Below are 13,018 nucleotides of genomic sequence, written 5' to 3'. Positions count from 1 at the left end.
ACACTGTTAGCACAGTGGTGTGTCAATGGGAGGTTTCCTTTTGTTTTTGTAGCAAACCGCTGTGTTTGCTTCTCCTTTTCTGATGGAAATGAATCCGGAGACTTGAGAATTGGATTCACACATGCGCGAGCTGCATGCTGACTTTTAATCTAATCTTCCAACAGTTTGCAATTCACCGTCGATCTAATTACGAGGTCAGGTTGAAGCAGGTCCGGAACGCCAGGTCAGTCTAATATTTCTGACGTGTTCAGGCACAAAAGGAGAACAAAATGAGCCATAGAGGACAGTTTACAGGTTTAACGCGCGTTTACATGTGATTGTTATTTAAACGAGGAGCTGAAATGTGTTCAGACCTGTTTCCGCGCATGAGCAGAAATCCACTTCTCCCAAAGCAGCACTAAAAAGTTTATACATGGTGGCTTTTGATTTTTTTGTATACTCCAGTAATGAGTTAAAAAAATGGTCAATTAAATGTTTTAAATATAACTTTTCAGTATTGTTTTAAGTTTAAGTCTTACTGGTAATTAGTTGAAGTACTAGTAGCGGCTGCCTAGTAATAGTAGTCTTTGTTGTAATAGTAGTAGCCATAGTTGGAGAAAAAGTGAAAAATAAAATCACTCAAGTTTTTCAATATTTTTTTAAAACATAACTAAAAACTTTAAAAAGGTAGAAAATACACACTTGAAATGTTAAATTACTCATATTTTATGAAATGATAATAATTTCAGTCTCTTTACATATCACAACAACAACAGTTAAATATTTTTTGTGTTTTATGATAAGTAAGGACAACTTACGAACAACTTGCTTAAATGCTGAAAAATCAAGTAATAGACACTAAAAGATGGACTAAATGAAAGTCAGATTATTAAAGTATGTTCAGAATTGGTTTGAATTATAATGCTGAGTTTCTAAGCCTAATTTATTTTATTGAAGCTGAATTAGCCAGAAATTTTAAAAAAAAAGTGGGTAATAAAAGTTTGAAAACTTTTAAAAACACAAAGGGAGTTTGAGCCATCGGGGCTCCTTTCCCCTATGTTGAGGAATCGACTCCCCTGAAGAGATGAGACAGGAGGAGGAGAGGGTGGAGGAGAGGGAGGGGGCTGAGAGATGTTTTACTTTGAGGAGGAGGAGGAGGAGGAGGGAGGGGGGGTCGTCCTGGGAGGGAACCAGGGGGGTGTGGAGGGTCGAGTTTAAAAAGGCAGACAGCGCCAACAGTCAGTCACTCTCACACACACTCAGCCCCACTCCTCACATTCCCAGCAGCAGCAGTGAACTCAGCACAACCTGCCATCATCTGAGTGTTTCTGTGATCCACCTCAGGAGCTTTGGATCTGTACAGGATTCGTATTTGAAGGATTTTTTTTGAAGACCTTTTCATCTGCAGCATGGAGACCACCACTGGGGAATATGTTGATAATTACGATTACTATGAGGACAATGAGACTGCCTGTGACTTCTCAGAGTGGGAGCCCTCATACTCCCTCATCCCTGTCCTCTACATGCTCATCTTCATTCTTGGCCTGTCTGGTAATGGCGTGGTCATCTTCACCGTCTGGAGGTCCAAATCGAAACGTCGGGCCGCAGATGTCTACATAGGAAACCTGGCCCTCGCTGACCTCACCTTTGTTGCGACCTTACCTCTCTGGGCAGTGTACACAGCACTGGGCTACCACTGGCCCTTTGGTGTGGCTCTGTGTAAGATCAGCAGCTATGTTGTTCTGGTAAATATGTACGCCAGTGTCTTCTGCCTCACCTGCCTGAGCTTTGACCGCTACCTAGCCATCGTGCATTCTTTGTCCAGCAGCAGACTGCGTTCTCGGGGCACCATGCTGGCCTCCTTGGGTGCTATCTGGGCCCTGTCTGGACTGCTGGCGGTGCCGACTCTGCTCTTCAGAACCACTGTGAACGACCAAAACAGCAACCGTACCACCTGCGCCATGGACTTCAGCCTGGTCACCATGAACCAGAGGCATGAGTACCTCTGGATTGCAGGGCTCAGTCTCTCCTCCTCTGCCTTGGGTTTCCTTTTGCCTTTCTTGGCGATGACCATCTTCTACTGCTTCATCGGCTGCACCGTCACACGCCACTTCAACAACCTGCGTAAGGAGGACCAGAAGAAGAAGCGCCTGCTGAAAATCATCACCACATTGGTTGTTGTGTTTGCAATCTGCTGGACGCCCTTCCATGTGCTGAAGAGCATGGATGCCCTCTCCTACCTGAACCTGGCCCCAAGCTCCTGCGGCTTTCTGCGCTTCCTGCTGCTGGCTCACCCTTACGCCACCTGCCTGGCCTACGTCAACAGCTGCCTCAACCCATTCCTGTACGCCTTCTTCGACCTGCGCTTTCGCTCCCAGTGCCTGTGTCTGCTCAACCTGAAGAAAGCCATGCATGGTCAGATGAGCTCCATGTCATCCACGCTCAGTGCCCAGACTCAGAAGTCGGAGATTCAGTCTCTGGCTACAAAGGTGTAGAGAGCATGAGGAAAGATGGAGCAGTACTGCAGGTCGGTCTTAGCTCCAACCACTGGAACACTTGTAAAAAAAGATTTTGGGTGTCCATTTTAAAGCTGATAAGACAAGATGATGAACTTTGAATTGTCACTGCTCACGATCATGAAATCCATAAAGAGAGGGACGCTTTGTAAAGTTTTCTGGACTTGAAGCTGGAGCCAGCCGGCTGAGCTCTTCAGCTACTTCATTCCTCAAATTCTCAGAGAAAAAAAAGGGTTTATTTTTGTTCGTCCTGCTCTGCAAAAGCTCTCATTTCTTCCACAAAAGCACACACTGATGTCAAGAACTGTGACTCAATCAATTTACATGCAAATCTGTTTACACTGGAAGAAACATAAAGCTGTACAGTATTTTCATACCATAGCATTTTTTTTCTTCTTAGAGTTATTGTTTTGTTTTAAAAGCACTTGTTGAATAAAAATGTGTGAGCAGGGAAATCCGACAGAGCAGATGCAGTGTCCTCTTAAAATCTTGTTGTTTGTGAAGTTAGGAGTCTGCAACAGGGCGGAGGAGGGGGAGGCGTAAGGAGAGAAAAGGTGTTGCAGCTTAATTATATAGTTTGTGGAGAGGAGACGGGGGGCAGACAGGCAGATGGCAGTTGACAAATGTTGTTGTAGAGCAGGACTGGGGAGGGTGGGGTTGGGTGGGGTGGAGGGGTTTCACGGTGTATTCACGGCACTAAAGGGGGGCAAAGAAACTGTAAATAAATCTTCTGATCTGATGCATATATGTTTTATTTTTTGACATCACTGTAACTAACTACTGTATTAAAGAATTGATCTATGAACTGGAATTCTTAGATTCATTGAGAGTGGGTGTGAAAGCTTGGTTTTGAAAATGTCATTTTAAAGGTGAAAGAAGTGAAGATTTCTACATAGGGGGTCTTTTGAACTCCACCATTCATTAGGCCGGTAGTTTCACATCAGTTTCATTACACCATCCTGTTATCTCAGCGTTAAGCATCTCCTGAGGGTCAAAGCTTTGTCATGAATGCTTTGCATTTGGTTTACACCTGCAAACTAATAGATCTCTAATCTCTATTGATTCACAGCCAGTATCCAGACTGTAACCGGATTATGTAAAGTGACCGTCATCCTGAAAGTGTGTATTCAATACTCAACCTTGATATCCATCTGATGTGGTACTCTAACTTTTTCTAAAAAGCCATTCAGTGGGTTAAAACAAAACATTTTATATTAGTCTTTAATATTTTAAGCCTAGCTGTTTTCAGCAGATTGCTGTCCACCTATAAGTCTGGTTCTGCCTGAAGTGTCTGCCTGTAAAAAGTATGCTTTTCTTGCAAATGTTGCACATTTCTTGGTCATTGTCGATAAATGTTTGGTCTCTGTAACTGATATTACTAACAGTACAGTTAAACTTTAAAATAACCCATGAAAATAAAATTGATCGATTGATAACTGTCAAAAAAGAGGCCACATCTGATGTCTTTTTGGCCAAATAAGTCAAATTTAAAGTACTTTCAGTTCATGTAAAACAATGTTATTTAGCATCACAAAAAGGCTGTCAGCATCCATTGAGGACTATCTATCAGTGGGAGGTAAAACCAACCAAAGCCCACATGTTCACTGAATAATAGGGTCATTACCAACGAGTGACTCTTCTGAGGGATCCTTTGATTTGACAGTAATGAGCTCTGTTGGACATAATCACTGTTCAGAGATGGCAGCAGTGGCAGCGGGGGGAAGTGGGGCTCCATTCCTGGCAGAAGTTGGGCCACCAAACAAGTCAATATTTGTCCCCCACTGACAAGAGATTGCAGTTAGAGCGGTGGTTTGTGCTGCAGGGCGGGGCTGAGAGGAGGGGGTTGTGGGGTGGAGAGGGAGGGTGTCTAAGTGCAGATGCTCCAACACACTGAGCAGAGGGGTTTGCCCGGAAAAAGAGAAATAAGAGAATCTGTGGATGAGGTGAGGGAGGGAAACTCACACATGCTCTATTTCTCTTTGCATCGTATTTTTAAAGTAACAACATGTGTGGAACGGTAAGAATGTGAAGCCACATGATTCATCTTGTCTTTGTGTGTGAGAGATCATGTGTTACTTATTGTCCATCCTGGCAAATGGAGCTGGAAATAGATCACAGGATGGTTCGCTGTGATGTATGTGAAGGCCTCACCTTGTTCATCACAGACAGACAGAAGAAGCATGCTTTAACACATGGTTAGTCTTAATATGGTTGAGCTGGAAGGATTTATAAGACTTTTCTTACAGTCACTTAAATGCAACAAGAGTTAGTTCAGACCATGTAATCTGATTGGACAAGATGCTTTCCATCAATATGGATGTAGAGTGCAACATCACTGAGACTTTTCACCGCTTTGTATCCCTGCCTAGTTTTCTAAAAGCAACCGTCACCCACCTTTTACTAGCTCTGGCAACATACAGAAACATGTTCTCAATATAAAGTCACTTGTCTGCTAAAACATTTAGAAAACACTGACTGAATGAAACATGGGCGTAGTCCCTGTGACATAACCTTCTGGTTTCTGGAGAGATGTTTTGAAGCCAAATAATGGTGGTCGCCATCTTGGAAAGGCTGGCTCAACCTCACTTCAGTTTTAGACAAAGTTCACAACTTCATTTTTGAGTCAAAATACAGATACTCCTGGTTAAAAAGTACTCAAATACAAGTGAAAACAGCTCAGTCGTAATGTATTTTCATGATGCATAAGTGCAGTCAAGGATACATATGTGCATTTCTGCTGCGTCATGTTTATTGTCCATTTGTAGCCATAATAACCACCACTAAATTGAGAGTAGGATGGTCCTCCCTGTCGTCACACAGTCAAAAACATTGGCATCTTCTTATTTATAAATAAATCCTAGGACTACTTCCCTCTTCCCTCTTCGCATATATTGCACAAAATAACTCAGGAAGTCACAATCTTCGATGTCAGGATCTTTTAATATTATCTGTTCTGAGGGTCAGGACTGAACTTGGGAAAAAGGCCTTCAGGTTTGCTGCTCCCTCGACCTGGAATGCCTTACAAAAGGATCTAAAACTGTCTGATATGATATCTTTGAATGCTTTTAAGCAGTCCTTAAACAACTTGGAGGCTGAAGCATCTGTCTGTAAAAGTAATTTTTCCTAAAAAAATAATACTTAAAGTACAGATTCTCAAAAAATTTACTCAAGTGAATGTACTTCTTTACTGTCCATCACTGCTGTCGACCAACCAAGAACCAAGCAAAGAAATGGAGGTGAAGCAGACTTTTTACTGCCCAGTAAACAACTACAATGCAACTGTCAGTCAACTGACCTCTTATTATGCACCTTTAATTTTATCTTACCAGATGTGTTTTATAAATAACTGAGCTACACGCACTAAACATTTTCTTGTACCAGCCTGTAAACATACTTCATTCTGCTTTAAAAGTTGACCTTTTAGCATGGGTGTTAGTGGGGATTCCTAGGCCTATGGAGCCAGCTCCAAGTGGACATTTGAGGGACTGCATTTTTGTGCGCTTCCGAACTTTTTTTAACGCCTAAGCTTGCTGCTCAGTGGAAACACTCAAAGTAGCGATAGTCTAGTGAAATGTTTTAATACAAAAGATAATAGTCTTAATTAATTATCACGAATATTTGCTGTTTTTTAAATTGCTCCTGAAAAGATTTACCTCACACTTGAGGTTGTGATGTTGTTCTGAATACCAGCATGCTGAGATTATCATATTATCAGCCATGCTAATATTCAGTACAACATCCCTCCCTCTCTCTAATTTTTTCCATTTGTTGTATTGGCATTGTAGTCATAAGGTACATCTGGCTGCCCCGTTTGTTTGTCTCTAGCCTTCTCTCTCTTTCTGTCCATCTATTTGTCCCACCCTCTTGCCCAAGCCAGCCATAGTTCATGGCAGTTAAACAATAAGTCTAGTTCTGCTTGAGGTTTCTGCCTGTTGCCACCACTGTTGCCTGATGTAACTAAGTGCTTGTGCAGTGGCCTCTTGTAAGGTCTCTGTAAATAATGCAACCTAGTATGGTCTGTTTATAAAGGGTCATGAGAAAACTTTGGTTAGAGATGTGGTGCTTTATAAAACAGAGATTGAATTAGATATGTAACAAACACAACAGGCTTTCAAGCATTGTTAAACAATAAAAGGACGGAAACCAAAGCATGAAGCGTCCGTCTATAAACAGTTGATATGAATGTTACCATAAGACAGTGAGATAGTGGGTTCGGGGTGGGGTCGATCATGCACGCTGGACCGCTCAGATTGTTGTTGTTATTGAGATGAGCCAGCCTGACAGCTTGTCTGATGCTGTTAGCCAGGGAGTCCACTTTGGGCTAACTCACCCAGAATACCAGCTGAGCAAAGCACGGGGGAAACATGGGGGACACCATCAACTCAAAAACAACAGTTGTGTGTCCAAATGATCATAAATGTTGTCAGTGCTCGTGTGTGGTCCGTGTGTATGTGACCTGTTTGTGTGTAAGGGGTGTTTGGGTGTGAGCTTTACAGGCGTCTCTGTAGTATTCATAGAGGGAGCTGGACCATGTCAACCCACTCGCCTTCTGTTATTATTTTTCTATTTCTCATGAGGAGAGAACCAGAGCATGAACATTCATATTAATGTTCTGTTTATAGCTGTTATAACCAACAGCTGACGTATCTCGTTTAAACCCTGCAGCTATTTGCAAGCTTTACATTCAAATTGATAAACAAGGCAAAGTGACACATATACGTATTGGTCCTCTTTTAAATAAGTTCTGGTCACTGATGCATTATTTTCTAACCTTTTTTCGACCAAAATTTGGTAACTACATTTTTATGTATAAATTCCTCTAGAGATTGTTTGAACATTATGCTCGTTTGTTTGGAGGTGTGAGGTTAGTTGGTGTAAATACTGAGTGACAGAATAAAAGTGGAGATTTAGGGTATCTTTACTTAAGTACTTTTAACTTTAAAACCTTTTTACTTTTACCTTTTTTTTAAACCCTCCCAAAACAGGCTAATTTCTGTTGCAGTGATACATATTAAGGGGGACTATCTCAAGTAAGATTATTGTAGTACATTGAGAGAAAGGTCTTCTAAATAGATGGCTCTATTGCGACAAGTAAGGGATAGTTCATAGTGAGCAGGTGGTTATGTGTGTAAGAATAACTTGCTAATAACTATTGTCATGGGTTTTGACCCATCAAGATCACATATTTAACACTGGTGGCTAATAAAGTAAGGACAATCCCTTTGCGTATTCAGTACACACACCAGATGAAACATGACAAACAAGAACATATAAAACTGAGAAAAGGAAATGAAACATCTGTGACAGGGAGAATATTTTGGCCTTTTCTGTAAAATTGATTAGCAAATTTGAGCTGAGTTGATATTCATCATTTTAAACTTATTTATTCTTTTTATTTTGATGTCAGAATTATGAAGTTTGAATAATCTACCATACTACGGTTATTACCTTTTGAATACATGTACTGTATGTAGCTGAGCCTGTTGGTTCTTACTTTTACTTCAGTATAGCAGTGTAATTAGTAGCTCCACTTTTACCACAGTTTTTTTTACACAAATATCTGTGCCTCTACTTGAGCAAAGAATGTTAGAGCTTCTGCCACCTCCTGATTTTTGGATGTGAAGAAAGATATTGAACGTCACCAGACGTATCCTTTAATCTCTCTGGTAGCAGCATCACTCAGCATCTCCAGACAACACTGAGAGTGAAACACATTAAAGCAGCACACAGGTGTCTCTCTTTCTCTCTCTCTCCTCAGTGTGAGCTGACACACCCAAATGGCTCGTCTGAACCAAAACACAACTGCTAGCTTCCTCTCAGATCTCCCTGCTGTTCATACCACCCAGGCTGCAACAAATGCACCCTGCCTCTGTGTGTGTGTGTGTGTGTGTGTGTGTGTGTGTGTGTGTGTGTGTGTGTGTGTGTGTGTGTGTGTCTGTTGTTGTCTGGCAACAGGTGGATGAATGCCACAGAGAAAGTAGCGTTGACAGCCTGCGGAATGTTTCAGATATCTGTTTGCAAGTGTATATGAACACACACACACACACACACACACACACACACACACACACACACACACACACACACACACACACATAGCAACACACACGGTCGAAAGACAAACAGTTTGCTCAGGTAAACATATCACAAAAGACACAGTTAGTGAAAGACTCTCCATACAATCAATCCATTAGTAAGTTTAACACGGTGCAGGGGGGGTGTGGAGGGGAGGAAGGGGTCAGAGCTTAATTTCTTTTTCACCCAGAACCTTTGCCTGAGAGATCAAAAGGACCTTTAGGTGTCCCTCTCCCTGTCTGCATGTTTGTCGTACCTGTGAACAAGGAGCTCAAAGAGATGACTGGGGACCAGAGGAACCAGAAAAGAGGGGTGAGGGTGATGAGGTGCTGTGTGCTGCATTTGTTCTGTGTGTGTTTGTGTGTGGGGGGGTGGTTTGGTAGGTGAGCAGGAGTGTGTGTGTGGCACATTTACTGTCTACATTATCAATTAGCAATGGGGGTTCAACCATTCAATCATTACAGTGTTTAAAAGTTTTACAGTTATTTTTTCGTTGCTGTTTTGTTAGACTACAGTTCTCTCTGATTTGAAGTGGCTTGAATGCAAAAAGGTGATATTGCCCACTTCTGTGCACAAATCAAAGTATGGCAGTGATTCAATCAGTGTGTATCGACAGTTGCTTTATATATGTGGATGCTGCCACCCTTGTCAAAACTTAAGAGTACAACACTTATAAAAATGCTTTGATATTTTAAAAACAATATATATATATATGTGAAAGCTATAACTTACCACGATTTGTTTCTGAAACCAAGTTTCTATATTTTCTATAATATCTTTATTCATATATTGCACTTCATGAAATCAAAGTCTTGCAGAGTAGTGACTCAGATGAGATGAGATAAACTTCAAGTATTGGAAAACATCAATCATGAGAACATCTCGGGCCACATGCTTCAACATCTTGTTGCTGAGCATTAAAGTTGTTTGAGTGAACCAACAGGCATCTGACAGCTGTATGAGCGGACACAAACAGCTGAATTCTTCATCCCAACTTTACCTGGTATTTTTCCTGCCAGCCCCCTAAGAAAATATTCCCAATACACGTGATAAAGGGATGGCTGTGGCTCAGTGACAGAGTGGGTCATTATATTGGAAGGTTAGCACATGCCGCAGTGTCCTTGACGACCCCTACTTGCCTCAAGGGTAAAAGTCAGCGATGTGTGAAGTATGAATGCAATTAGTAAATACTGATGGTCCCCTACTATAGCATCCTCTGCCATCAGAGTATGAATGTGGTGTGAATGTGTGAATGAGATGAGTACTGTAAAAATATGTGAAGGGCTTCAGATTGGTTTAGCTCTCTCCAAATATGCCAACTAGATCCTAAAGCTACTGAGTAACTATGATCCCCAAAGTGCAAACTAATGCTCTGAATAAAAGATTAAGTTTAAAGTTGCAGTTTCAGGTTAATTTGACGAGATGCCCACAAATGTAAAACCTGATATGCAATTCATCTTGTGAAGCCAGTCACTGTGTGTGTGAGGCTCCAGTCTATATCTGATCCACTTTATAATTCACAGGATAGTGAGTGCATTTCCTTTTGGTTTTACAGAATCTGCCTTTGTTGCATTTAGAATGGGATGCCAGTTTCTGTAACAGACCCTCTTATCCTCTTTAGAAACTGAACATAAGCAAACAGGTGGGATTTTGAATGAAAACAGACTTTGAGCTCAGTGTTGACAGCTTTGTGACGGGTAACTGTCCAGAGGATTAAGGCTCAAACTGTACAGTTAATAACATAAAGAGTCTGAGTCTGTAGTCTGAGCGTGAGCCCAGGATCAGTCTAGACAGTAGAGTCTCTGATCCACATAAACAAGTTCGTTTCACTACATGAACAAACCTGGAAAAAAGCAGTTTCCTTAAATGGATCCCCAAACTCACCTGCCCTTTGTTTCCTTTTGTTTTCTGTGTTTACATTATAAAGTATTTACGTTTCTGTTTCATTGATGTTACTCTGCCTCTCAGTGAGAGCCCTTAAAAACACATTAGCTTGATTGCAACGGATTATTAGCTTAAAGATGAGCTAACATAATGCAGAATTAAGATAGTAGACTCTAAAAACTAAAGCTTTGAAGCAGATGTGTATATTGAAGCTGAAAAATCTTATTTTTTCCAGTTTTTGAAAAGCTAAAAGCGAAACTCATCAACTTGTGACGAAAAACTACAAATCTGAGTTAAAATTGAAGTAAAAAATACCCACATTTACTGATTCTAGACTTTCAAATGTTCATATTTGCTGTTTTTTTCAGTCTTACAAGGTAAGATGATAAGCTGTATGTTTCAATGGTTTCACTTTTTCTCACACAAGGCTTGAAGATTGAATTCCCCATTTTCTGAAATTTAACAGAGAAAATGAAACAAAACAAATTAATCATTGAAAGTTGTAAGACTAATCTAAGATATTTTTTATTCTAGAGCTTATCCCATGACCTTTTTTCTTGATGTAAAATGAAACAAGAATTGAATCATTTTTTTCTGTATGCATTGAAAAACGACTACCTTTCCCTTGAATCTGTACTGATAGAGATCAATAAAATTGGACTCAGAGCCAAATCCTCCAGAATCTCATCAACAACGTTGTACTCTAAATGAGGTATAACATGTCTAATCATGTCTCAGAAAAGTGGCCACTCAAGCACCCAATACACACCGTCACAGCGTCCCCCTCCTCAGTGTCCCCCCCGTCTGTGATGGCTGTAAATCACAGAGGAATCACTCCTGAAATCAGCTTGTTTTTAATCTGTCTAACCTGGAAGTGGCCTCTCTCTGTAATCGTTCAGAGCTTGAGAACAACAGCCAAGAAAAGTACAGCATTTACATGAGATCAGCGTTTCCATGGTATTGATGTTATCTTTTGGCACATTACAGGTGATTAGGAAATCAGGGCTTTCAAATGGATCTCTCCTCCCTGTCATTGTTATACACTGTTGTTCAGGGTCACATCCACTCCACCCGTCACAGCACTAACTGCATCTGACTGTAAGGCCTTTAGTCAGCTTAGTAAATATACGAGGATATGTCGTAAAGCTAAATTTCAAACACATGGAGTATGTGAGAATATGTTTCTCTTTGTATGCATTTGCATAAATAGTGACTTTACATGGCAGCCAGGGGAGCTGTTTAGGGGAGAAAGGTTAAGACGATTCTATTACAACATTGGTGGTGGTAGTGAAGTGGGTGGGTCCCAGTGTGATACTTCTTCATGAGGTCCAAAATACCTGGTAACCTCTCTGTCTTTGTCTCACTCTATGAAAAACATATTCTCTAGTTTGATTCATTTAACCCATATTTAAGAAGGATAAATAAAACACGACTTCACAGTTATAAGATATCTTTTTGCTTTCTTGCGTTAAGCCTCTTCATAGCTTAAAGTTTGCGTGAGACGTTTTTGAGGGGCTAGAAAAAGGACTGAAATGAATACTGATGTCTCTTTAAAACCCTCAAAAGCAAACAATACCGTTAGCATAAATATTTACAATTTCTATATATTATTTCTATGCCTGTTACAGCTGCCAGTGAATGTCAGATTCTACATACTGCAGAAACATTCTTTGTTACGTTTTCTGCAACAAATGTTTCCAATGAGTGATGAATTTAGCTGTTGAAAGACTAAAGAGCTCTACCTGTGCATGAACAGGACAAGATCAGCTAATGGATAAGAGGTAAGACTTTGTCCACAGGGAGAGATGGTAGTGAAAGTGCCTCATGGGAGCAGGATAAGTAGGTCTATCTCTTGAAATGAACAACATAGATTTTAAAAGTATGCACTTCTGTTCTCCAGAGTAATGCTTCCTAAAGCCTCAATGATTAATGTTGAAGGATTCTTTTAAAATGGTTCCTGCAGGAACTGAAGATAGATCATGAAAGAACAGACATTCATTTGCATAAATTAATTATTGTTTCTATGAATCTATTCAGTTTCTCATTGCAGCTTTATTTCCATAACTATTGTAATGTATTGAATCTTCAAGGAATTAAATTAAAACATATCAAACTGAATAAAACTGAACTCTCAATGGATTTTTGAAAAAATTTAACATGTCAGCTCCTGGCTTAACTTGTTCATTGTGTAATAGAGTTGTCTTGTCAGTGAGATGCTCTTCTTCTTTCTTTCCAATTCTAATTTTGTGTAATGGACAAATATTTGCAGCACAGACCACACACACTGAATATCAATGATCTTGCTGCTGCTGTTGGTTGATATCGTTAGGCGAGAGATGCTGCTTCCGTGGTCAGCGTGGTTTGGCCAGTCCTGAATGTGCTGGGCTCTCGTCCCCTCCGGATATGGTTGGTTGCTCGGGGCTCATCGTCCCTGAGACACAAAGCTCCTCTTCACATCCTTCTCTATCCCGTCCATTGTGGAGAGGCCCGCCTCGAGGCACACGGCTCCTGAGCCTGCTTCAGGGCTAAATGCTTCTCCTGTCACTGACTGGTCCCAGTGCCAG

General features: G+C 40.8%; 1 protein-coding gene across 1 annotated transcript; it reads left to right on the top strand.

Moving 5' to 3' along the window:
• The first annotated feature begins 1,230 nt into the window (after positions 1-1,230).
• On the top strand, positions 1,231-3,300 carry aplnra (apelin receptor a). The gene has a single exon (XM_034692161.1). It carries the CDS (start codon positions 1,389-1,391, stop codon positions 2,472-2,474), a length of 1,086 nt encoding a protein of 361 aa, XP_034548052.1. The 5' UTR covers positions 1,231-1,388; the 3' UTR covers positions 2,475-3,300.
• The last annotated feature ends 9,718 nt before the right edge of the window (positions 3,301-13,018 follow it).

This window comes from Notolabrus celidotus, chromosome 9, assembly GCF_009762535.1.
Source record: "Notolabrus celidotus isolate fNotCel1 chromosome 9, fNotCel1.pri, whole genome shotgun sequence".
Taxonomy (NCBI): Eukaryota; Metazoa; Chordata; class Actinopteri; order Labriformes; family Labridae; genus Notolabrus; species Notolabrus celidotus.
The sequence above is the reverse complement of the archived record's forward strand: the minus strand, read 5'-3'. Positions and strand labels throughout refer to the sequence as shown.